Raw genomic sequence first — 27131 nt, forward strand, 5'->3', positions numbered from 1 at the left:
CAATAAGCATCTATGAAAACATGTGGAACATTTGAAGTGAAACTTATTGCCTGCATTTGTATGAGTTGCATATTTTCCCAGGCCTTGTATTAATTAACAAAACCGGTTTAGTGTGTTTTTTATAAGACAATTCAGTTTTTTAGTCACTAAAATTATTTGCTAGAGATTATTCAGACAGAATTAAAAAAAAAAAGGCTAAATTAATTGGAACGTTGAACAAGAATAAAAAAACCTTCATTAGAAGACGGAAAAGGTCCTACCGGGAGTCGAACCCAGGTCGCTGGATTCAAAGTCCAGAGTGCTAACCACTACACCATAGAACCGTTTGTGTTATATATTTTCCCATGGTAAAGTATAACTAAACAGAGATAATAGTGTGTTAAAAAACAAAATTGAGATCTATGCAAAAAGCACATGAACATTGTCACCCTAGCTACGTTTATTCAACCACTTTTTTCCTTATGATGTGCATGTTATTATAAATCTGATGCTGAAGTTTTGAGTTTAATTTTTGTTAAAGGATGGTGTTTTTTAATTTGGGTGTCCAGCAGAATGATAATGGAATGATGGAGGGGACGAAGGAAGAAGAGTATTAGCCTCTTTTGCAACGCACGTCCAATTGAAGTTGAACTCCCACTACCATTAACAAAACTGATCATATCCTTGTTACTTGATGAATGTGGAAGGCGTGGCTACACTTGCGCAACAACCTTAGACTCTCGTTGTGTTCGAACTCTCCGAGGCAAACCGAGCACTCTTCTGTTTTGATTGCGGTTATATCTTCTTGAGTAGAAGTACCTTATGAGTACGGAGACGGTGCAGAGAAGCATGCATGCCATGACAATCATCGCGAGTTGAAGAACATTTCTGTGATGTTCTGTTAGGGAAGGTATAGGGAACACAGGATGTGGTTTTGTAATATTTCCAACTGAAACTGGGGAAGGTGTTGTTGGGTTCCATTAACGGAACAGAGGTAGAAGCAGGGGTGAAGTATAGTATTCTAATATTCTAAGGAGATGAGAGTGGGTGTGGAAAATGTTGCGTAGAGTGTGGCATGATTAAATGGTAAAATGAGAATTTCGGGCTATTGGAGACTCAGACTTAATTGCGAATTTACTTAATGGTTTCTTTTTGTTCCAAGTCAATGATGGATTCCGCGTTAACTTTAATGGTGGTGGGGCGTTAACAGATTCTATACTCTTTTCATTAAGGAAACTTTCTCTTTTTTGTTTTTTCATTAAAAAAAAGGAGAATTTTTATTCTCGCTTTACTTTAAAATAATATTCTTATAAAGAATTTTACTCATTTAATCCCAAATAAATTTGGTCACAGTAAACCATTGGGGCTTTTAACTCTCCTATTGACATTCAGTTTGCTTTAGTGCATGATGCTTAAGATCTAGGAGTGGGTAAGTGGATTGATCCGCCTCGCATAAGGTCCGTTCGCATTGGCAGTAGACCGGACCAGTCCACCTCGTTTCTTACACGGACCAAATAAATTGGTCCACCTCTACCCCGCGGATCCCGCAGGTCAAACAGGCCGGTCCGCGGGTCTAATTATAAACGAATTTCAATTTTAATAAAAATATAATATAATCAAATTAAGTTCATGTAAATAAAATCTCAATAATTAGTCAATTATATCAATAAAATAAATAATGTCTTAACAAAAGAAAATTCAAGCAATAAATCTAAAATATGAAATTTAAACATCTTCAACAACAAATTATTTAATGTTTGAAGTAACTTGAACCTTATCCATCTCTACATTTAAGAGTACAACAACAATAGCCCCACCAAAAATAGAATAAAAACAAATTCTAGAGAGAAAAGAAATATACTTTGCGTGGTGGCGCAGTGGTGGGCCGAGGCTGTGCCGCTGTGGTGTGTCGTGTGTCTGGGTGAGTGTGAGTTTGTTTTCCGTGTAAGGGAAAACGTCTAATACTTAGTTTCTTAGTCTGCTACAATGATAACGGCTAAATATGATGCGAGTTATTTTTTATAATAAAAATATATTGAAATATCTTTAAAAATATTTATTTAACAATTATTTTTAGTTTAAATGATAATGATAAGAATTGATATTTTTATTATTTATGGCTTGCAGATATGAAAATGATAGATTAAAAGAAAAAAGATCGAGAAAATATAAAAAAAAAATATTTTTAGCATGTTATCACTTATCTTTTTTTATCTTAATTTTTTATTTTTCTTATTTTATCCTTTTTTTTATCTTTATCATCTTTTAATTTAAATCTTTTATTCTTATCTTTAAATCTTTATCTTATCTAATATATTTCTTTATCTGATATTTTAAAATAAAAGTTTAAAATGAAAAAGAGAAAATCAAACCTAATGCAGGCTGCGAGGAACCCACGGATCTCGCAGGTCAAACCTGCATAGTTCGCGGGTTAAGTGAGACGGACCCAAAAATATGACATAACCATGAACTGTTTAAAAAAATTGGTCCGTAACCCTCACGGACCACAGATCAATTCATGAACCTGGACCCGTTTACCTATCCGTGTTAAAATCCCCCCTTCGAACCCCGCAACCCTTTCCGCCTAATCCCCGTTTTCTCTTCTCAAGATCAAATAATGCATTATGCAAGACGAAACCAAAAACATATAGGCAACATAAAAACAAATCTGCACGTCATAACAGTAATCAAATACTAACAGCATCACTTCATGGCTGTTGATAGATCAAGATATGATATGTTACACAAGTAAAAATTTGCCCAAAATTGACCTACTTATACGAGATATATATAACATCATCTTAGAGGAGCAGTTTGACCATTATTTCTTTTTTTTCGTCATAATGCTGTATTCATATACCAATCAAATGTTTTAAATTTAAATATTGAATTTTCAAGTATCTCATGATCTCTCTTGGCGGTGTCCAGCTCCAGTTAGTCTGGTGTCAAAAGAGGAACTTCTCCTGCAACTGTTAAGCCATAACCTTTGAGCCCGTCGTACTCAGCAGGATATTTTGTCATTAACCTTATTGTATGAACCCCGAGATCTCGTAGTATCTGTCATATATGTATCATTCAATTAGTTGAAAAATAATGCTTATTCTCCCAAAATGAAACCAATAATTTACGATGAAACCAGCGAAAATAAATCGTTTCATACATGACAGTTAACAGTGATAAAGAGACAGAGCCCGCATTACATTTCAGTTGGTTTTAATACGTAATCTAATATGTTGTATTACACACTTCCATTATTACTAGTAAATTTATCATTTGCTGATCTCAAATTTGACTTTACTGATATAGATCACACTTTGTATTCGTTTGATTTCTTATTTAAACAGTAGAATAACTTATATTTTCTAAGAAGATGATTAAATTTCTGAGCAAACACTAATTGTAAAGGAAACTTTTCAATGTGTATAGTTAATTGGTTAATTGGAAACCAAACAGTACCTGTGCTCCAATACCGTACTCCCTAGAATCAACAGGTAACTGCAATTCCTCATACTTGTCATCTTCCAATGGGCTAGCACGGAACATGTGGCTTAAGCCAATACCTCTACCTTCATTTCCTCGGAGATACACCAAGACACCCCTACCTGCTGCTTCAATTTGCTTCAATGCAAGTTTTAATTGGTTTTTACATTGACATGTTGCCCCAAAAATGTCCCCAATGAGACATTCAGAATGTACTCTCACAAGTACGTCCTGCCCATCACCTATCTCACCCTGTTAATGTCAAAAGCATGTTATTATAGTCATCAACACAAGAGCACTAATCAAATCTCTCAAAATTTCACCCTTGTCACCGAAAATCTCTCAAGAAATCTGACTATTTTTTTATTTTAGTCATCAAAGCTTGTAGTGCATTTGTATCAGGATTCCTTAATTGGATTAAAAAAAGGTCCGAATCCTCCTCGTGAGGCAGAGCACAGCCTCGGGCAATAAAGATGTAAACATTATTTTCTCTAGAAACATGATTGAAGATCAATCCAAGTACTTAGAACCTGATTTCGTTGTATCTTTAATTCAACAAAAAAATTACTAACCAAGGATTATATGTCACGCCAACTACGAGCCAAGAAATCAAATTATGACATGTGCACATTTATTTAAAGAAGATTGTAATTTGACAGTTGCAGTTGAAGATGCTGATAAGTGTTAAGCATGCAAACATTGGTGAGCTGCTTACTTTAACCATCGCAATATGCTCAATCCCATCCAGAAATGACTGATAGCAATAAGCTTTGAAATGTCCCCACAAGGTTGGTATCAGTGCAGCTGAAGCACACTCTACCAACTTCTCCCTCTTTCTCCTGTATCTGCTACTTCAGACCATGCAAACATCAGATACACCCTTAAAGTTCTCAAGTCTATCTTCCTTATGATAATTTGAAATGGCATACTTTAAAAATCTAAATATGGGCAAATCCAAACAGCAATTTGATCAGTGGTGAGTCTAAACATTGGTACAATTTTGTGTTTAAGGAAAGGTGTTTAAGATATTCATCACTTTTTACATTATTATTACAAGACTTCCTTTAAATAGAAACCTGTATGTGACACAAGAATTCGATGCGCGGTATGCAGGGTCATTTAGAAAATTATGTAATGCTGGTGATTTCTTAGAAATTACCTTATTAAATCAGCAATGGATATGATTTTCAAGTTTTCTTGCTTTGCCATTTGTCGAAGCTTTGGTAACCTAGCCATTGAACCATCATCATCTACTATCTCACATAAAACTGCAGCAGGTTCCAAGCCAGCCAACACAGCAAGATCAACTGAAGCTTCTGTGTGTCCTGGTCTTTTAAGAACCCCTCCTTCTCTGTACTTCAGGGGAAATATATGACCTGGCCTATTGAAATCATCAGGCCTCGAATTTCTTGATGCAAGTTTCAGGATTGTTGTTGCTCTATCTTGAGCAGACACTCCTGTTGTAGTGCCTTGCTTTGCATCCTATAATACTCAATTGTTTTGCTATCAGATAAGAAATCAAATCCACATTAATACATTATACTTGAAAACACATATCCTCCTACTCTTTACAAAGAAAAATGTTCTTAAAAATCATTATCCTAATTTTTCTTACTTGAGGATTATCAATAAAAAATGAAAAGCCTATGTACCACTGTCATTGTGAATGCGGTGCCAAGTTGTTCTCCATTATCCTTCTGTGTCACCATCAGTGGGAGTTGCAGCCTCTCTAGGTCGTCTTCTTTCATGCTTACACACACTATCCCAGTTCCATACTCAACAATAAATGTAATTGCAGTTGGTGTCACCATTGATGCTGCCATTATCAGATCCCCCTCGTTTTCTCTATCTTCATCATCTACAACAATAACTAACTGTAAATTTGTCCCAAGTGAGTGAATTTCTTAACATGGTGCACTCGGAGGATAAAGAATTGATCAACAAAACAACATATTAATTAACCTTTCCCTGACGAATATCTTCAATGGCCTCAGGGATAGAAGAAAACCCCTGTGTAGGACAATCCAGATCATATTCATTTCTATCAGCAAAGAAGCCATTGATTGTAGGACTTATCTCATCAGCGACTGTTCCAAAAGAAAATGTATCAAGTTGCTGCCTAATTCTAATTGGTTCTTCTGCCAATTTGTCTATTAAGACATCTTGTCTTGGACTGTTATAGTTGTTAGGATGAGATAGTATATCTCCTTCTCCAGATATCACAGCCCTCACTTTATCAAACTTGAAACTGAATTTCACTTTTCTAATGGGACTAGCCAACATGAAATCAGATTTGTATCTGCTTGCATTGAGTGAAGGGGCGCCACTTACAATACACCGCCTTCTAAGCAGAAGAAACAGCCATCCAATTACACAAGTGGAAGAAGAAGAAGAAGCAAGTGACAAAAATTCTTAGAGGACATTAGATTGAATAAATTTGCACCACGTAATAAGCTCAATACATGCATGCAAATATTGACATTACTCATGTTTCAATAAAATGCAAGGGATTTCCGTTTTGTTACATTATTACCATAAAAACCACAGGCAGACAATCCCAAAATTCAAATATTGGCGAGATGGATTTCGAAATCTGCAGGTCTTACTCACTAATTATAGTGTACATATTCATTAATATTTAGTACAGATGAATGTAGGACTTGTAATCCATTTGATTCATTTTCATATCAATCCCAATTAATGTTTCATATATATGAACGACACTACATAAAGTAACGTATGGTACGTCTTACATGTGCCAAAAGCCGAAGGTATGTGGTCATGGAAAAAGAAAAAGGGAATATAAAGACAAAAAGAAAAAGAAATGGTAATTAATGCAAGGCTGAAAGCTCACTTAGAACATGTGTGCAGGAACATGGAAGAGCAATGAAAATTGACGAAAGTCATTCAGTGTCTGATAGATACGGACAAAGGTACGTAAGATAAGAAGAGCGAACACCAGAGATTCATTCATCTGCAACATATGTGTATATATTGGTAGCTCCGCTGAGGTGGCACTTGTCTCTTCATGACCGGTTACACTTACAAATCCAATTGCCTTGTTTGTTTATACCTTTTACGTTCTTTCCTGGACAAATTTTTACGTGACCTTTGATAAGAAGGAATGTGAAAATGTACAAAACTTTTCTTTGGTTTACAAAGAAAATCATTTTCATGATAGGGATTAGCGGGTCTACTAATTTTTTTCGTTCACTACTCGATGTTTTATTTTTTGTCCAACCACAGGCATCGAAAGTCCATCCGATTCAAGTTTAAAAAATCTCACCACATTTGATTCACACACTCAATGGTTCACAATACTCATGTTTGACATCTTATTCAAAGAAAATCAATCATTAATTATTTCAATCAAATATACAAGTACCCATTAATATGTAATTTTCATATTATCAGATTCATCAAAGACAAATTCAGGTGTTTATATTAGTCTTCAATAACATATTTTCTTATAATATCCTTTTACTGATCCATTTTAATATTTAATAAAAAAAAAATTATCATTTTTTGATATAAAAATCAATAAAAAAATATACACATTTAATATTTATTCCAATATTATAACTTGGATGGTGAGATTTTCACTAGAGCTTAATGGGGAGGCAAAAAAACAAAAGTGTTTTTCAATCGATGTGATGATCTCATTGTCATCTCCTGACTCCTACCACTTAGTATAAAATATAAATGTCATTTTCGCCTTTGAAAAGGGCAACTTCAATGGTTATGGAAAGGTCACCCTGGTTAGATTCCATACCATTGCCATTTGTAAATATATTAAATTTTCCTTGATTTCAAATAATGTTAATTAACCTGCAGCAGAGTATTGTTTGTAACTTTTTCTTGATTTCAAATAACTTACATATCAGGCTCCGCCTATGTTTCGGGTCTTGGCAGCGCAATCACAGTACTAACATGTTAACTGCAACAGATTCAAACTTTGTGTGACAATCTTATCGTTCTCTTTTGTAGACATACATATTTATCCATTTTGGGATGCATATCACTTCATTTTCATATATGAGGATATTTTTGTTTTTTTCTCAACTTTAGGTAAATTTTATAAACTGAAATTTCTGGCACTGGTAATTTAATATTTGATTCTTTTCCTCTTCTGTGTGCTCAAGCCCACACAGACAATCGTTCTAAAAGATCGTGGACTTTTTTAACCAAACTAGGTGATTTCCTAAAACTAGATACCAAACCAGTGTTACTTGAAAAAGATCGGGTTTGACTTTTGATATCGATTGTAAATATAAACGATATAGAAAAGTAATCTTTTACATCAGCTATGATTACAATCCATGTTAAAAGTTAAAATACCCTCTCCTACCGGAAAACTACACTAGTTTGGTGAAAAAAGTCAAAGATCGTGCCTTGTATCAAGAGAAAAACATCATTCCATGCTCTTGAGTTCGGCATATGGGCCATTGTATTAAAGTACTTCAATTGTAGTGTTCAGGGTATGACAACTGAGAACCATCAAAAGTTGTGATTAATATGTAGCTATGTAAATTATGAACCTTGTCTTTGCGTTATTGTAAAATTTTGTCACCATCACTGAACATTTCATGTGACTTGGATCCAAAGTAGAAATATGTTATGAGAAAATACACTACCTTTTTTCTATATATTGAAATCAAGTCCATTTCAGCTTTGCTGTCACTCTTGTTTGTTCAAGTTCATTTTCTTATCATAGATTCGGTTAAAGGCGTGTCTTTTGCCAATGAGAAAAGCAGTTGAGTAGGGAAAGAAGAAGAATTGGCTATACAACAGATGCTGAAACATTCTCCGAAAGTAGTTTTCTCTCTTTTTTGGCTTATTGACCTAGGTGCATATGTGCCCTGTGCGATTTTTATGAAACAAAGCATGCAGTCTAGCATCATAGACCTGGCATGAGGATCAAAGTATGCGAATTTATTTATTTCCCTACATGTTTTATAATGTGAATATCTCCTGAATCAGCAATATAAAAAAGGACAGTTCAAGTGTGGAGGATCAAATGCATGCAGCCTTACCTCCATGAGTAGAGAAGAACTCGTAATCATGAGATCACAAGGCTGAAACCTTATTGTTGCACTTAGGCTCATCTTCTTCCTAAATATGGAATGTCTTGTTTGTGTTCCCCCTATACATATAGGCTGTGTTACCCTACTTGTTCAAAATTTCAAATGAATGGTTACCACACCTAATCATGGGCAAGTTAGTTTAATTTTTTTTTTTAAAAAGTGTTTTTTTAATAAGTAGATAGAATTAGCTTCTTAAAATAAATATAAAACTGTTTTTTTAAGCAAAAATAATTTAAACTTTAGACAAACATACTAAAAAAACAAAAATTATTTATTTTATTAAAATAAACAGTTATTTCAACAAATAAGTTTCAATAAATTGGTTCCATATAGTCAGTAATTTTGGTAAGAGGATAAAGCTATAATGGGATTAAGGATCATCTTCACTAGCCTAAATAAACACGTCAAGGGGTACTCAAGTATGCTCACCTTTATACCTACACTTGGTTTCGGAACTAACTGAAGTAATCTCGAGATCCTGATCAGAACAGTATTGTAAACAATTTAACGTTGTCCTATAAATTTATTTACAATATTATGAGTACACTACTATACAACTGAATCATCTAAGTTTTCCTCTAGATCTATCACTAATGTCTAATATTTGTCAATAATTCATGGAAATATAATTATCTAAGAAACGTTTGAAGTTTGCTTTTGTGTTGTGTTTATGTATATGATCATCTCTTGTGATGTAATTGATTGTGGAAAAGTGAAGAGACTAATTGTATAGGTGGTAGTTTTGAATGGGGTGCTGTAGTATTGAATGGTCCACAAAGGCATAGAAAGGGAATGGAATGAAGCAAATTTCTATTTGCTTGAATGCTTGGTGGGGGATACAAAGGAATGATCATTGGTGGAATGAGCTTGAAATGTAAATATAACATCCAAATAAGGAAAGGACTATGGTTGAAGGGGAAAAAATGGGTGTCTTGGTACTCTGCCTCATTGTGTACGGATTTCATTAATTATACATTTTTCATTTCATAAATGGATCATAGTGGCTGTAGGTATCGGATTCATTTCGTTTATTTATGTTCATTGTTCTGCTTTTCAGAAAGGAATGACAAATGGTTGGTAGGAGATCCATCATGTTATTCTTTAAAACCCTTAATTAGTGCAATAGAAACTTTCTTCCTTTTAGTTCAATGTATTAGTAAAGGGATAACTGCTCTGATTCTTGAACACTTGAATCTCAATATTGTTTTAATCTAGTTGCTATGGCTTCTGCATTTTATTTTAAGTTATTGACTTTTTTCATTTTCGTTAATAATGTTATGTGGTGATGTTATTTTGTTTATAGTTTTGTGAAATGAATCAAGTATGGGCTCAATTATGAGGCAAGTTTATTCATATTTTTAACTGTTACTTTTTTCTCTCATCATATTTGTTCCATTTGTTTGTTTGAGTTCTGCCATGAATTTTTTGTCTTATGATGACAGAGTTAAGGCTCAATAGTTGACTGTTACTGATGTGATCAGGAATTAGTTTTATAGATCTTGATTTTTCTTAAAATTGAAATTGAAATGAATTTATTTATGTTAGAAAAATCATATTCCAAAAGGAAGTGTAGAGTAAAACTTTGTGAGAATCTCTCAACTCAATCCAAAAGCTACAAAGGACGATATTTCTGGTATCAGAAAGCTGTTAAATGTTTTGAGGTGATCATTTGGGTTGTCTTTAGAAAATGGAATGTTTATTAACCAGACGTCTTCAAGTGTCTTAGAAGAAAGAGAGGGGAAAAAATAATGATAAAATCTAATATTCATAAACTGATAGTATAAAAAGAATTTTATATTATGATGTGATTATAAATTATCGTTTAAATTATTTTAATATAATTATTTTAAAAATTAATAGATTTATTATAAATAATAGATTAATTGTAATTGGATAATTGTGTAAAAAAAATTAGCTGTCCATAATCATTTTTCCAATAATAATAACACTCTCAAGGAAAAGGAGGGCCTCCTCGTCAAGATTCTGTCTTCTTTCCCGTAACTTTTGGTTATTCTTTCTTTGATTTGGATTGCACTCACAAGTTAGAAAATAGAACATAGTTGCCTACCACTAGGTGTTATGCGCTGTCCGACAAAGCCTCTCACCTAATCAAAATCAAGCCTTCTTTTTCTTTGGTGGTGGGGGGATTCATCTGCTATTAATTTTCTCTTCCTTGTGTATCTTTGTTGTATTCCATGCACAGTAACTGGTAGTAGGTCCTTACCAAACCAAAAAGGCCTCTCTCTTTCTTACTTTCTAAAGCATTGGAACTAATCAAAATCACTTTTGTGAAAGCCATGCGATTGGCTGATTGATCATTTATTTGTAGGATCGTTGTAATTCACAAGTTAGCTAAGGCCTAAGGTGGTTTTAGCTTTGCTTTTCCCCCAAAATTTCATATTCATGAATCCATGCATTTGAAAGTTGCGAGTTGCAAATTCAAAGTTTCCCTCTTCCTCCATGCAACCTCAAATTTTGTCTCTCCACATCTTAAACTTACCTTGTCTTATGTGTTCTTGTTTGTGTACGATCGGACAAGGGAGGGGAGCAACGTTTTTACTCATTAGCAAAGGTTGTGTGGGTCCTAAGTTTACTGTCTTATAGAAGAAGTTTCACTAATATGGCGGCCAAAGATTTTGCTTGGAGTCTAGATTTTGGGCATTATTACTATGTTTGAATTTGGCCAGGTGTGAATACAGCCCATGCAGTGTTGAAAAATGAAAATCATGCAACCTAGACTAGAACCAGCTTTTGCTTCCTAAACAAATCTTGAATCACAAATTCTAACTTTATAGCTAGAAAGCACTCCAGTTGCAAGTGTGTTCCGCTTTTGGCAGTTCTACCCACGATGTCGTTTTTTCTACCTAATTGAGCACACTTGTGTTTTCCACTTATGCTCGAATGTCAAATCTGATCTTGTTTGATAGCAGAATTTTAATTTTGGTTAAATTTGGCTAGGTAACGTGATAAACGTTTGCTTTAGCTTCTTATAGTTTATGGAAAATAGTGTTTGTATTACATTTTTATAAAGATTTTCTTGGACAAGGGTTAAATGAATGCATTGGATGGATTTTATATTGAATTATACTCATTAAGAGGGAGTTTGTTACCCATAGTGATTTTACAAAATTCCAGCATCATTGTTTTTCACAGAAAAAGCTTGTAGCTTAGACAAAAGAAAAAAATATATTCATAATCTGTGGAAGACTTTTTTTTCTTGTGAAGAAAAGGTTTAGATTAAGAGAAAACACATCCTCTTGCAAAGTTAGAAAAGACCACCAACTTCAATTAGAATTTATATAGTGAAATTTAAGTATCGGTTACCAACATCAAAAGTTTGAAAATTGAACCCAAATCGTCGATAGCGTGAGTTTTAGATGTGTTAACTCCTACAAACTACTATGTGAAAAATGTATTAAAAATTTAATCTACGCATGACTTATTTAATGAAAAAAAAAACCTCCTGCTTATAGTGTATTATATTTCTTTTTAAAAAAAATATTTATACACATTCTTGTATCTAAATGTTGTAAAGTCCTAGCATTTGTCCCTTAAAGTCCTATGCCCGACCAATGAACTTTGAATTACTTAACCTAATGTATTATAAACATATGGTAAATATGATTCATCATTCATCCAATTAAATATAGTGATCTAGTCTTGCTAATCTATTAATTATTTATTTTTATAATTGGACGGATTGGTTCAATTTAAATATGGATGAATTGAATGGTTAGTAAAAAAATGGACTAAATTGTCACCCGATGCAACTACTAGTTTGCTGAAAGTGAGAGTTCGGACTTCCATTTCTATATCCTCTATTTTGTGGATTTTGTTGACAAGAGCAGAGTATATAACAAGAACAAATTTAATTTTTTTGAAAATGATAGAATCGAGGTTTTTATTTTTTATTTTTTTGAGCTTGTATGAGGGGAGTGCTTAACAACCAAATAGGGAAGTTAAACCCAGCTGGAGAAGTTGGATTCGTCAGATATTCATTCAAAAATGATTAGTGTTTGAAAACAAACAGAGCCTTACCCAGATGCTTTTGTACAAGTCAGCGACACGAATAATTATGTCCTAGTGACCATGCAGGCTTATTCAAGACTTATTCTTACGCAATCTTAGGATAGAGTTCACGTTCTATTTGCGCACATCGGCACATGGATTCAGGACATATTGACATGTCATTGTATTCACAAAAATGACGCCCCTTGTCGGAAATGCTCTGTTTCTCTGTTCTTATATCCTGTGTTTGCCTAAATCTTAGGTTCACCAAACATATTGCTTCTACAAATTGGACATGTCTGTTCCCCCATCTAAGGTTTTCAGCTCCCTGCAATCTCTTCTTGTGGCTATGTTTGGTTTTTGCATTAGGAACAGTACACCCAAACCCGTCTTTGAGCATGTGTAACGTGATTTTGTTAGGAAAAAAAATTATTTGGATGGTTTTAACTAATGTTCGAAAGATTAAAAAGAGAGTGTTTGAAATAATGTTGCTAGTATTTTTCAAAATAATTTATATTAAAAGAGCTTTTATGAGTTTTTTTGCCCTATAAAAAAATATTTATAACTCGTAGTATTTTTCAAACTTACTTTAATAAATTTATTGTTGAAACTTATTAAAATAATTATTTAGGTTGTTTCAGTAAGTTTCATGAATTAAATTTATAACTCGGGCGATAGAAGCTTACTAAAGTTTAATTAAGTTGTTTATTTGGATACATTTTAAACTTTATTAACGTTCCTTAGCAATCCGAGATAGATGATAATGTAGCTCCCACAAAAGGCAACCAATGAATGTTTGGTTTGTGTGTCTCTAAGATGGGACGGGTTGTAGCGTGCAAGAGAACTGTCTGATATATCCGTAAATTATCGGATGACTTAGATTAAAGATATGCCTTCCGGTTAAAAGATTGGCACTGTAATGGTTTTTTTAAAAGATATGAATGTCACGTGGTATAACAAAATGCCAGGGAAACGATTCTCTCTCCCAAACCCCTGCTCCTTTACTTTCTTCTTTTTTCTTATCTTATTTTAACTTGTAAGATCTAGTCTCTTGCACGGATAATAAGATTATGTTGAATAAAATATTTCAATTTTTAAAAAAAAATTATTAACTAAAAAATTTGCTTAATTTTTTATAAAAAAAACATTTTTTTTAGTAATCACTATTTTGGAAATGTTATATTTTTTAAAATGTTAACTTATAAATTTTATATTTTTTTATTCTTAATATAATTACCTAATTTATTAGTCATTCTTATTAAATAAATTATAATTTTATAATTTAATGAGTTAATTTTTTAGTTTTTAATTAAATTTTAAGTTAATTTTATCCACATAACTTAAGTTTAAAGTTCATAATGTATAACTTTTATATTATTATAATTTTTAAGCTATCATTTTTTATATTTAATTAAAAATAAAAATTTTAAATTACTAAACTTATGATACAAGGACAACTAAATTTATATGACATGTTAAAATAGACCTATTATTTTATTTTCTAAATAAATTCAATAATCAGTAATTTTTGTAGTTTTTGATAATATATATTAGGCATTCAAAAAAATATTATATATATTAGACGAAAACAAGTACTTCATGCCTAATTGCTTTTTCAATTTTTTTAAAATAAAATGAAAGATAATAAAAATTAATGAATGATTTGTAAAAATAATTATATAAATAAAATACTAATTTATGAATGTAGTCATATGAGTAAAATGTGTATAAAAATATTACACCAAAATATCATATTTCTTTTATATATAATTATAGGTGTATTATACTAAATTCAATAAATGGTACGATTCTAACGAGAATTACTTTGTACTGATATGGTTAGAACAAAATAAATGATTTAGAGAATGATTTTTTTAAAAAAATACAATTTCAAATTGTTGACTAAGTTGTTTTAACATTGATTTTAATTGTGTTTTTACTTAATACATATTTATACAATCTAATCAAATAAACAATGAAAGTTATTGATAATTTTGATTCACAATTCCTTAGTTTTGTCTCTTTTTATATAAGTTTTCTATATATTTTTTTATCATCATTTAATAAAATTGGTGTTTAATATTAAATTAATAGATTAAATACGATGCCTCAAAGGAAGGAAACAGGGGGAGTAGCATATACGAGATCTTTAACCAGAGTTAGACAACAGAGAAAGGACATTTGTGTACCGTGTGAACTAATTTTAAAAAAAAAAAAAAACAGTTACAATGCCAACTTTTTAACCGGAGAAATATTATTAATCCAAGTCATCCAATAATTTACGGATATATCGGACGGTTCTTATTTCTCTGGCAGCGTGCAAGACCTGCGTAGGTCTTGGCACGCTAGAACCCATCCTAAGATGGATTTGGAGGCCTAAAGCAGTGAGGGTTAGAGTTAAATTTTTTGCTATCTGGAAAGATTCAGACATGTAACCTTTCTCTTTTAATATTAATTTTTTCAGCATCAAATCAAGCTTCATCTTTATGGCTTGTAAGTCTCTTCTTCACCCTTAACTTGCCGAATTCTGTTTTGGGATTATTGAGTGTGTAAATATATCAATCCGATGAGATGGACTCCTGATAACAGTTTCCCTTCCCGTGGGGTTATCTCCCCATGGCCCACCACACACGTGTTGCTACCACTTTAGAAAACTGGGTCCCATTTTGGACATAAAGTATGCATATTTTCTTTTTGAATTTTGTTTTTTTCCATGGGAGTGGGGCCCAATGAGTTGCAATTGTCCACACACACAATATCAAAGCAAAGCTGGAAACACCACACAATTTATCACATGCGCCATATCTCATGCACTTTGCTTTCGCAATATTTATCACCATATGTGCCTAGCTAGCTTTCCTTTTGCCATGTAAAAAAATTCTTATTCAGGAGGATTTCCATATGCAATACTGATCCTCTAGATTCTTGAATTCTAGAAAGTGTTGTCTGGTGTCAAATTATGATCATTTTTGTGAGGAATTGCTAATGTGTATAAATAGAGTTCAAAATATAATTGATTTTTTATAAATAACAATACCTTTTTCAAAGGGAATAAATGTGCCATGTACGATTAAAAGGACAAAACGTCAAATTAATACCTTATGATTTGTGAGTTGTTTATTTATTTAGATACGATGAACATGAACCTTCAGCTGAAAGGAGGGAAAATACTGAGGCCAGTGAGGGTCGGTTCAACTCGTAAACTTAAGCTTCGTCACAAAAAGGGTTGCATGATGGTCGTTCAAGGTTTTCATTGGCGCCTGTAGGGAAACCACCAAAATGAGTTTTTTTTTAAAAAAAAATTATCAAATGAGACTAAAATTTAAATTAATATTCTGAAAGGAATAAGTCATACCATAACCTACTACTTTAATTAAAAGCCGCAAATTGTATTAGAATTTTTTTTTCGAAGTCATCAAAAAATTTATAACTTTAATTTTTTGTTTTTTTAAACACGGTTTTAAAATTATAAGAGTTTTTTTATGTTTTTTTACTCTTAGGACTTTAAAGTGACAAGACTTTTTTTCCTTTTGTATTTTTTTTACCCCTACGCTTTAAAGTCGTAAGAGTATATTTACTACTTTAATTTTAATATATTTTGCATATTTTTAAAATCGTAAATAATTTTTTATTTTAATTATTTAATGAATTAATGTATGTGTCTTTTTAGTTTTACTTAATATTTTCTATATTTTTCATTCCATCTATTTTAGAAAACAGCAGTACATGAATTAGGTGGTTAAATTATTTGCAATTAATGGATAGTTAATGAGGGAAGAGAAAAAATCCAAATGTATATATATATATACACTAGCTAGTGCATCTTTGCCTTTTCTTAATTAACTAGAATATTATTATTATTATTATTTTTAAAAAAAAAGACTTTTCAAACGTTTTAATCCTTATATACTAATAAATTTGAAAAGAAGTCGGGCAGGAAGACCTATGTATTCAAATCCAACACTCAACTTATTAAATTAAACAAACCCAAATGATAAGTAACGAGGAGTGCATGTAACTGTGTAAGGTTTCTATAGTCGTATTTGATAAGAGAATGCCATTATATGCAATTAATAGTCAAATTGTCTTTTGTTTGGTAGAAATTAATAGTCAATTGGAGAGTGGTTTCTTTTGCATTACGGGATTTGGATTGTACCTATATCCCCAACATGGTCCTGCATGAGCCATATAGGCCTCTGTTTCAGTTAATGTGTAATTTACTAATTTACCGTAGAGTCCTAGTCAGAATAGGGGGGAAGACCAGTGATTTATTATAGATGAAATGTGCAAGGCACTCAACTCATCAGTATTTTTTTTTTCACTTCAATTAAAAATTACAAACTCCAATAAAAAAAAATTGAGAGTCAGGATAAAAAAATTATTTTTTAAAAATAATTTGAGTATTTTACAGTTAAAGAGAGATGGAAGGAGACACAACACTAAACGAGTAGTAATTTTAAGGATGCAATACCCAGCCCAATCAATTGATGCCTCCTTCATTCCTACTTACAATTTTTATTTTTATGCATCCTTATTTTCTCATCATATTATATATTATAATATTTTTTTTTTCTTTGGGTGTTAATTAGATATTGTTGCCAAAATTCTTTCCCTCTCTCTTCTCTCTGCTCCTCCTACATAATGACGCAACGTGGCCGAATTCTTTGATGACGATTGAAAAGTCTACTTTGTTAGTTAAGAAACCACAAATGGTGGACAAGGTTTTAAAAAACATCAAGGGATGAATTGTTGAAAGTTGCATGGCCACGCAAACTCAAGCGGATGCAGAGTGTTGAATCCTCGTTTTGAGCGGAAAATGTAGCAAACAATGCATATTTTGAAATACAAGACTATTTCAAGATCAACAAGATAACTAATGCCGATTCTCATGGTGGAACCAGGTTGTAATGTTTTGGCCTAAATTGCTACCGTCATACGTTGCCATTTGGTGATTGCAAAATGGGGAGTAACGAGTTTTTAGCATCAGCATTGGGTGGCTGGTGCATTAATTCAATTAATCATATTTATAGGTATAATTTTTTTTATACATAACAATAAAAAATTATCCTATTGCCACATTATATTAATCGGTAAGATTACGTGATAAAATAATTAAATCTCAGTGAGTTATATTTATAGCATAAATATATGAATATAATTTAAAAGTCCTTAAAATCTTTGTGTGATATTATGGCTTTTGATTCTCATCAATAAACGAAGAATTTACCATAAAAAAATATAAAAATAAAGTACTTAGTGCTTACAATATAAAGGACTTTTATCTTATGGTTTATTATGATATTTTTGTTAATTTTTATAATAATTATTTTAAAAATCATACTTAACATGAATTGATAACAAAAAAAACTATATCGACAAATATATAAAAATTATAAAAGAGTATTACATGTCTGTATATTTTGGTTGGCTACAGAATTTGAGTTTGCTTGTAAAGGCACCCAAGAAGGTCTGTTCCCCCTTCTCAGTTTGGATGCTCATTCTAGTCTCTTCTGCAAGAAGACCTTCATAGCCTCATGTGCAACACAGGCTCATCATATCAGAGGAATGTTTCGATAAATTTCTCCAAAATAAGAGGAAAAAGTGAAATGAGTTTAGGCATGCGTTAATGTGTACAAATTCTTACATATTAGCTTTTCCAAAAATATATTTTTAACTTATATATAAATTAATGTTAGTTTATGAAAAGGTTTTTTTTTTATCAATATTTACGAAAAAAAATTATCTAAACATACCTTAAGAAAATTTGGTTAGAATATGATGACTTTAATATTGCTATGCAATTTGTCATCCATTGAGTCAAAAAAGCGTATTTATAACAAAAAAAATTAGGTAAATTGAGTGTCGAGAATTTAGAAGCAAAATAAATTTTGAGATTAAAATTATAATTATAGGCTATTTTCAAACAAAATTTTGTGAGAGTGAAATATGAACAAACTTTTTGTGGAACGTGAATTATATTTTTATCAACTGAACTAATTTAAGTTGGTAGTTACTATTATTTTTCTTAATTTTTGTTGTAAAAAAAAAAAAAAACTTAAACGCTAGGTATGATAATGAGGCAATGCAGGAATGGATATTGGTTCTCGGTCCCTGTCTCCGCTCCCCAACCTTGTCCTGATTCCAATAAAGATAAAATTTTGCACCCTTCCATGTCCCCATTCAGACTCGGATACTACTTGTTTTTTTCCCATTTTCGCTCACCGGAAATTATTATTACTTTCTAAAAATATATTTGTATGTTTTTTTTATCTAATTTAAAATTCAAAATTAATTTTAAATGTCAATTAATTGAGTAGGTCATAAAGATCTAATGGTTCATAACATAAATTCAATCTATTACAATAAAAAAAATGAGGTCAAGTCTCATGAAAAGATAAACATATATAAGAGAAATATAATCAATATATTTTTCAAAAACGGGACAGAGTCGAGTAATTACATATCAATTCTTGTCTCGCCTTGTTTTAAAAAGGCAAATAATGCTCATATATATACTTAATTAAAGTGTGTATTCTCATATAAGTTAAGGTAAATTTAAGTAGATATCCACAAATACCGAGATTTTTGTCACTCCTATTAAACACCAATTATTTTATAATAAAGAGCAATATTTAGTAATAATATGGCATGCATTTACACATGTGAAGTCATATGTCATCTTAAAGTAAATATTAATGTAACATGTGCTGAACAGCATTTGTAAATTATGGTAAACGTCTAATACTTAGTTTGATTATTAGATATAAAAAAATGTAACATGTTTCAGTATATGTTACATAATTATTAAAAATGATAGGGATAATTTTAAAAAATAAAATCAATAAAAAAAATGAAATAACATTTTTTTAAAGTCTAAAGTAAAAAATTGTTATATTTGTAAAGTCTAAAATAGTGGAAATAACATGTTTCAGTATTTGGAAAGGAGAGTTGTGATGCACCTGCTAGAGCAGCGCGCGTGAAAGTATGTATTACTACGCTGACGTAACGCAAACCTTAAGCCGGCTTAAATAGTGGACGCAAGCTGCCGAAAGCCACGCCGTTACCATTTTCATCTGTCCACACTGTGCGCTCCTCGAGGAAACGGTCGAAAAAACTGAAGCGTAACCGGCTAACCCGGTACCCCAAAAACAAAAAAGTTGCATTTGGGTTCATTTCATAGCCAACCGCAGTAGCAGTCACCTAACCCCAGTCAGATTCTAACCCACCTTGGTTTATTTAAAGACACAAACTCTCTTCAACCCCTGGCCTGTGAACTTGTTCACCCTTCTTCCCTTTCTCACTTACCACTCTCCTCCTTCTTTCCAAAACACTCCCTTTCCCTTTCTATTCACTTCCCCTACCCTTCCGTGATGATGTAGATAGAGAATAAAAAGAGACCAGTGTGCAGTGAGAAAGAGATTGCTCACTTCTTGTGTGGGTTTGTTTTGTTCTTTGTGTTGGAATTTGTTCATGGGTGAAGAAGGAGAAGAGGTGTCAAGAGAGAAGGAACAATACATGGGAGTTTATGGAAATGAGTGGTTGTATTGTGGTTGCTTTGCAAATTGGCGCCGTTTAAGACACCAGAATTCCTGTTCCATGCCTTTTTTCAAGTGAAAAAAAAAAAAAAACAATTACTTGTTCTCTCTCAGCTTTTCTTCTTGAGATCTTAATATACATTGACTTAAAAAAAAAATAAAGGGATCAAATTTAAGTTCCTTGATCTTAATAAAGTTCCGTGCTTTTGTTTGTACTCATGAAGAGACTTGGCAGTTCTGATTCTCTGGGTGCTCACATGACGATTTGTCCACCAACAGGTTAATTGAAAAAATTGAAACTTCGGTTTTTAACTTTATTTCCATTTTATTTCAAAATTCAGACGGATCCATGATGCGTGTTTCATGTTTGTGCCTAGTCTTGTCTCAACTTTTTTTCACAATCAACCATCCCAATTACTCAAACCCTTCCTTTTTTTAATACTCAAATTCCTTATTCTGTCTTTTTTTTTTATTAAGTATTACATTACAACTCATCATGTTGAATTATGCTTTGTGTTCGTTTGTTTCAAGAGACAACAACAGTTACACTTAGACCAACCATGATTATGTCTTGATTTGAAAACAGACGAACACAGTCCGAGGAACAACCACGCGTATGGGAGGGAGTTTCAGTCCATGCTGGAAGGACTCGACGAAGAAGGGTGCGTGGAAGAACCAGGGCACCACTCTGAGAAGAAACGACGACTAAGCGTGGATCAGGTGAAGGCTTTGGAGAAGAACTTCGAAGTAGAGAACAAACTCGAACCTGACCGAAAGTTGAAGCTGGCACAAGAACTTGGCTTGCAACCAAGACAAGTTGCTGTTTGGTTCCAAAACCGTCGTGCCAGATGGAAGACAAAGCAATTGGAAAGAGATTACGGCGTCCTCAAAGCCAATTATGAATCACTTAAACTTAACTACGACACCCTCCAACAAGACCACGAAGCCTTACTCAAAGAGGTAGAGTTAATTACACTTGTATTGCCGATGTGGAATCTTTACAAGTACTGAAAGGTTGTTTGATTGTTGTGTTGGCAGATAAAGGAATTGAAATCGAGGCTGGTGCAAGAAGAGAACAACAACAACACTGAAAGCGATGTTTCGGTGAAGGAAGAGATGCTGACCACCACGCTCTGTGAAACCGCCATTCCTGGATCGGACACGAAGGAGTTGAGTTACGAGTGTTTTAACAAGAGTGATGAGGTGGGAGGGGGTTCTTCTGTGTTCCATGTGGATTTCAAAGATGGCTCTTCTGATAGTGACTCAAGCGCGATCTTGAACGAGGAGAACAACAACCACAGCCCCAACAATAACGCGGCGATTTCGTCGTGTGGGGTTCTGCAAAGTCACGGGCTTTTGTTGTCGCCTTCTTCGTCGTCGATGAACAACTGTTTCCAGTTCCAGAAACAGTACCAGACGACGACGACGCAGTACGTAAAGATGGAGGAGCACAATTTTCTTAGCGCCGACGAGGCCTGCAATTTCTTCTCGGATGAACAAGCACCAACTCTGCAGTGGTACTGTTCAGAGGAATGGAGTTAAGAGGAAGAAGCTTAATGAGGTTTAATTAATTGAGAGCGAGGGAGGGCATTTTGCAGGGTGTATAGTAATGGGATTGAGAGAGAAACTTTGTAAAAATGAAATGCTGAAGATTGAAGAAGAGAGGGAATGAATTGAAGAGCTTGAGAGAGAGAGAGGGGAGGGGGTTGAAGCACACGCATGGCTTGGGGTCAGAGATGAGAGGTTGATGACGATAAAAAGGGGTAATAATAATACTAATAATCATCAATCTCTCGGCCGTGCGGGGGTAATTTATGAATAATAATGATGATTAGGTCCTAATGAAATCTATCTATCTAGTGAGTAATGCTGTAAAAATCAGTCCACAATTCACCTCTGCTTCCACTCCTTCCTCTCCCACCACTTTTATCGGCTTTTGTAATTTTATCCAGACTTTAACTAGATTAATTTGTCCTTTTTTTTTATTTATCAAAATCCCCAATTCATAAGTTTTTAAGATTAAAATTAAATTTCTGTAAAAAAAATAAAATTTTTATGGTTTTTTAAAGAATTTTTATATGAGGTTAAATGTTTTTATATTATTGTTTTAATCATAATTTGTATTTTATTTTGTAAACTATCGATGTTTTTTTCATTTTTATTAGCATACTAAAAGTATTTAGGCTTAATATGAAATTTTATTCGGGTATTTTGCTTCTGTTTTTTTTTTTACAAATTTCATCCCTAACAAATTAATTTAACTTATTTTATTCTTAAATCTTAAAAATTTATGAATTTTATCCTTTGTTATTTATTTATTTATAACATAATTATACTTTTTATTTGTATCTATTTTTTTTATTTTACTTTAACAAAATTTATTTTAAATTTTTGTGTTTATTAATGAATAAGAGAATTCGTAAGTATTTTAAAATTGGATAAACTTTACTAAAAATTAAAAAGTTAAAAGATAAAACATACAAAAAACCTTAAAATTCAGCAAACCTTTATCATTGATGAACTTCACATCTCCCAAACATAGATATGGCGGAAGAGAATTTAGAACCTGAAAAATACGTAGCGAAGAATATTCCGTCACCTTCACCAACATTACTAGCTGAAAGCCTTGGTGACGTTTTTGCTCCCCACCCCCACTATCTTTATCATCAAGACTACCAAGGACAAACTAAGTTTTCCCTAATCATCTGTTGGTAACAGCCACTATGCGTTATCGCTCTTATCCAACCACATTTTACTACAAACAAGTGTTTTATTAAAGAATAACTATGGAAAACAAAAATATTAATATATTAAAAAGGCAAGATTTTTTTTTCAAAAATTAAGAGAAAATAGAAAATTTTAAAAACTAAAATCCCACCAAATTGTTCTGAATTTTATAAACACTCTTTCCTAAAAGAAAATAAGGTTAAGTTTGACAATTTATTTTAATTAGTTTCTAACTTATTTTATTAATTTAAAAGTTTGTTTGATTGCTTCATAAATAAATTTTTTAAATAATTTCTAGTGTTTTTTAAAAAGTTAAATTTTAATTTATAATTTTTTATATATTTTTTCTTTTTTATCTTTAAAGTATTTGACCGAAATTCCTCGATTAATATTTTTTAGTTTATTTATACTAATAATATTAGCATAAGTATTATGTGTGTGCAAATGATAGCATATATAGAAGTATTATGAATCAATGCAACCAAATAGGTAAACACATAACACAACATGAATTAAATTGCCTTGGCTGATGTTGATTAGCTTCATAAACCCAACTTAATCTAATTCAATTTACCTTTTAACTCATCAAAATGAATAAATCATAAGTTAACTTATCAAATAAATAAATATAAATAATTTAAACACGACGTCACAATCATAAAAATATTACAAATTTATCTTAACATAAATATTTTTAGAAATTATCACCATGAGTTAAATAAATATAAAATAAAGTAACAAATTAACATGAAATTCACAACGTTTCATATAATATTTTGTCTAATAAATTAATATTTAATCACAAAATTTATAAAAAATATATAATAAAAAAGTACAAATCCAATTAATCAATCTAACTCATTCCAATCAGTTCTTTAACTTATTGGATTGATAGATTATGTGAGTTGGATTATACAAGTTGAATCATCCAACTCAACTTAATTTTTTGAATTAATTGAGTAGACCCATTAAATTTCACTCACTTTAACAATTTCAAACTTTTTTTTATATAAATAACATTTTCAAACTTGAGACAATGTTGCAGCAATCTCAATTATAAAATAAATATTTTAATTCTTAAATATTTAAATATTGGATAATTTAATATAAACATTTAAAGACCAAAATCAATAGTAGTAATTATAAATTTAAGGATTACTTGGATGGAGAAGGAATTCAACTAGTTTATTATCAAACGAAATGTTGTCCAATTTGGCATCTAATAGTCGTGCATGAGATTTTGGGAGCCAGTAGTACTAGTAGGTATGTTTGTGTTTCCTTTACGACCTTTACTACCACTTTAATCAAATCTGTGCTAAAAAAGAAAAAGACAAAATATGATTAAAGAAAACGTCCCTAAAAAGCTGTGCCGTATGATTGGATCTGCTTCGTAACATTAACATCCTTCACTTTTGTGTTAAAGTTTAAAAGCTAAAAATAAAAATAAAACCCCCCAGCACACAGTATTTTTCAATTTTTCTATCAAGTAAGATCAAAGCATATGCATCGGGGTCAATGTAGTGCATATTTAAAAGAAGAAGATTTCTTAAAATAATATTATGATTATGAAAAAAAATAAAGAGAAAGCAACCCCACGAACAGCCAATAAGAAGATGCACGACACGTAGGCTGTGTTTGCTTCCTGAGAATGCAAACCCCCTTTCTTTTTTTCTTAAAACAAAACCACATTTTTATTGTGGGGTGTACGGATGGAGTAATGGGGATCAGCACACTTGATAAACCCGCTTGTATTGCTTGCAGGGTCGCACATGGCACCATCTTCTCTCTCTCTCTGATATTCTGCACTTAACTTTTGTGATCGTGCGTACGAGTACGTGTTCTATTTCTTCTTCAAACCCATTCATTGTACACGTGTACGGTGATGGGGCTGGTCCACCGCTTTGTTCAAACGGTCCCTCATCATGAACAGGACTGCGTGTGTAGTCATGGCACCTTATTTGATAAACACATTTAACTTATTACTTTATAAAACTATAGGTACTTCAAAAATACTAATTTCCATACTCCAAACTAAAACCCTGGAAATAACGGGTAATTCAGTTTGTTCATTTTTTTCTCCATCATCTGTTGATATTTAATTAAAGGGTGATGTGGTGAAGCGGGGAAACACTGTTTTGCTTTTCCTTGACCTTTGAGAAATTCCAAACAGCAATTCTCGGACAGGGTCCCAGTCCAAGTTGGAAGAATGGTACGCTATGTTTAAATTTGTAAATGAAATTGATATTATTTATCAATATGTGGATGAATTATTTTTCTAGTGGAAAAGACGAGCAGATTCCATTTGAAGGTTTGATTTTCCAATACCCATTGAATTGGAAGTTAGGAGGGGTAAATTGGGCCAGATAGAGAAAAGTAATGCAGTACCCCCGAAGGAAAACAAAGAAATTATTAAAAAAAGGAAAAGAGTGGTCCCCTACATGGCGCCCCTAGCTTTGATTCCTGTGTTGGTAGAGCCATGTGATGTGGGTCCCACCATTGCTGCATCGAACATGTCAATTTCAAAGAGGTCACCGTCACGTAAAAATTGCAACAAAGCTGGAAGCTGGACGACCAGAATGTGTACAGTGTTCCTTCTTTGGACACCACCATTGCTCACACCTCATCTACCTAATAAACTTGCCACCTCTAAAGCCTCACATTTTTTTTTAAGTTTAAGAAGAAAATATGGGATTGGCCAAGCACTCCAAAAATTTAATTGATTCTTTTTTATTAATTCAAATATATATGATTCAGTCAAAGAAATTAATTGTGATGTGTAGTGAAGTAAATAATCAGTACTTATTTTTTACCTCTTTGATTTTACACTAAATAATATATGTTTAAATATTGACTTATAAATAATATTAAGGGAGTTTTTGTGAATTAAGGAAGTATATGAATTGTTATGATTTTTTTTTTATTCTTAGGGTAAAAAATAAATAAATAAATTGTGAGTTTTACGCCCTACATCATACTTAAAAGCATACTATTTTTTCCAACATGATTAGTAGTTTAAATGTATCCAATTAAAATTATTTATTATTATTGAAAGATTGTTCATAACTTTACTTATCATCACATGAAAACTCTAAGTTATATAGCAAAAATTAAGTAAAGAGGAAAAATTGTTTCATTTTAAATGTCTCTTTCCAGTCTTGACATGCTTTTCAAAATTGTTACCACAGTGGGGCAATGTCCTTTTACATTTGCTTTACCCTTCATCTTATTATTTTGAAACTAAATCAGACAATTAACTTGTCATACTACGCTGAAGAAATTAATCACATGTGCACACAGATTCAGTGCACCATATATACCAAATCACTACCCTCCAAAATGAGTCGATGATTTATATTCCCCACTCACCGCAACTCGGTCATCATCGTGGCCAACAAGGACTCCTCCGACGAGGAAAACAACCGTCGCAACCTCATCAAGCAGAACCATCGCAAGCCTTACCATCACAAGCAAAAACACAGCGATAGGTTCGATTCGGTCAGCCTCGCGTTCTCCACCAAATACATCCCTAACGGAACCATAACAGAGCACTTGCAGATCTGTGGTTTCAAATATGATCATTTTTGTTTTATTTCGGAGAGGGATATGCAAATAAAAGGTGGGGGATTTTGGATTTAGGCTAGAGAGAGAGAGAAGAGAGAAGAAACGCCGCCGCCGGATATCATCTCCAACGATGGTGAGCGATGTCTGGTGGCAGTGAGTTGAAATAATCTGGTGTGGTGTGCCTATAACAACAATATTAATCTAATGGTTAAAAAAAAATATGGTTCATAATGGATCATCTATAAGGTGATCCACCGTAGCCTACTCTGTCATTCTATTCTTGTTTCAACCTGTTAATAGATTCTCTCGAGATAAGAATATGATAATTGAAAATGTGAAATTTGGGGTAACTAACAGCTTGACACGTGGAGTTCTCAAACTTGTAAACATAAAAAACTAACATCGTTAATTATTCTAGCCCTTCAATTTGTTATTCCCCTGTGCATTTTTTCAATTTAGCTTCTATTACTATTCTCTTCACGGTTATAATCTACTTACATGCCAATCATGTTTATGCATCAATATTTTTCATCCAAATAACATAATATTTTCAATGTTCCATTTTCATCGTAACATGTGAGAAACGTGAAAGATGTGATGACATGTGAAATGGTAAATGTTGTAGTAGCAATTTGTTTCAAAATACATTAAATTATTAGGGATGTTGATCAGGACAATTACTTCAATGTCATTCCATATTTGTTTAAATCTTGATTAGGGATAATATCTTACATTTCCTCCCATTCGTGTTTCCCAA

General features: G+C 32.4%; 2 protein-coding genes and 1 non-coding gene across 4 annotated transcripts; 1 reads left to right on the plus strand and 2 right to left on the minus strand.

Moving 5' to 3' along the window:
* Window positions 1-251: 251 nt before the first annotated feature.
* On the minus strand, window positions 252-323 carry TRNAQ-UUG. The gene has a single exon. It is a non-coding gene; the product is annotated as a tRNA-Gln (tRNA).
* A 2339-nt stretch (window positions 324-2662) lies between these two features.
* On the minus strand, window positions 2663-6502 carry LOC114424522 (bifunctional riboflavin biosynthesis protein RIBA 1, chloroplastic-like). Of its 2 annotated transcripts, none has more exons than XM_028391379.1 (7): window positions 6314-6502; window positions 5422-5803; window positions 5112-5333; window positions 4619-4941; window positions 4175-4307; window positions 3436-3711; window positions 2663-3036 (listed from the first exon to the last, which is right to left on the minus strand). In XM_028391379.1, the coding sequence occupies exons 1-7, from the start codon at window positions 6364-6366 to the stop codon at window positions 2914-2916; spliced, it is 1512 nt and encodes a 503-aa protein (XP_028247180.1). In that variant the 5' UTR covers window positions 6367-6502; the 3' UTR covers window positions 2663-2913. The 2 variants fall into 2 exon arrangements, with proteins under 2 accessions (XP_028247180.1, XP_028247181.1); XM_028391380.1 differs by having other exon boundaries at window positions 4175-4304; window positions 6314-6497.
* A 13301-nt stretch (window positions 6503-19803) lies between these two features.
* Window positions 19804-22071, plus strand: LOC114421843 (homeobox-leucine zipper protein ATHB-6-like). The gene is made up of 3 exons (XM_028387934.1): window positions 19804-20365; window positions 20673-21046; window positions 21125-22071. The coding sequence occupies exons 1-3, from the start codon at window positions 20305-20307 to the stop codon at window positions 21626-21628; spliced, it is 939 nt and encodes a 312-aa protein (XP_028243735.1). The 5' UTR covers window positions 19804-20304; the 3' UTR covers window positions 21629-22071.
* Window positions 22072-27131: the final 5060 nt, after the last annotated feature.

Source organism: Glycine soja, chromosome 8 (assembly GCF_004193775.1).
Source record: "Glycine soja cultivar W05 chromosome 8, ASM419377v2, whole genome shotgun sequence".
NCBI lineage: Eukaryota > Viridiplantae > Streptophyta > Magnoliopsida > Fabales > Fabaceae > Glycine > Glycine soja.

Coding starts and splice junctions, on each gene's coding strand:
- LOC114424522 (XM_028391379.1), bottom strand. CDS start 6,366: ATGACTTTCGTCAATTTTCATTGCTCTTCCATGTTCCTGCACACATGT. Junction 3,712..4,174: donor AGCATATTGCGATGGTTAAA/GTAAGCAGCTCA, acceptor TGACATTAACAG/GGTGAGATAGGTGATGGGCA. Junction 3,037..3,435: donor AGTACGGTATTGGAGCACAG/GTACTGTTTGGT, acceptor CATATATGACAG/ATACTACGAGATCTCGGGGT.
- LOC114421843 (XM_028387934.1), top strand. CDS start 20,305: ATGAAGAGACTTGGCAGTTCTGATTCTCTGGGTGCTCACATGACGATT. Junction 20,366..20,672: donor GACGATTTGTCCACCAACAG/GTTAATTGAAAA, acceptor ATTTGAAAACAG/ACGAACACAGTCCGAGGAAC. Junction 21,047..21,124: donor ACGAAGCCTTACTCAAAGAG/GTAGAGTTAATT, acceptor TTGTGTTGGCAG/ATAAAGGAATTGAAATCGAG.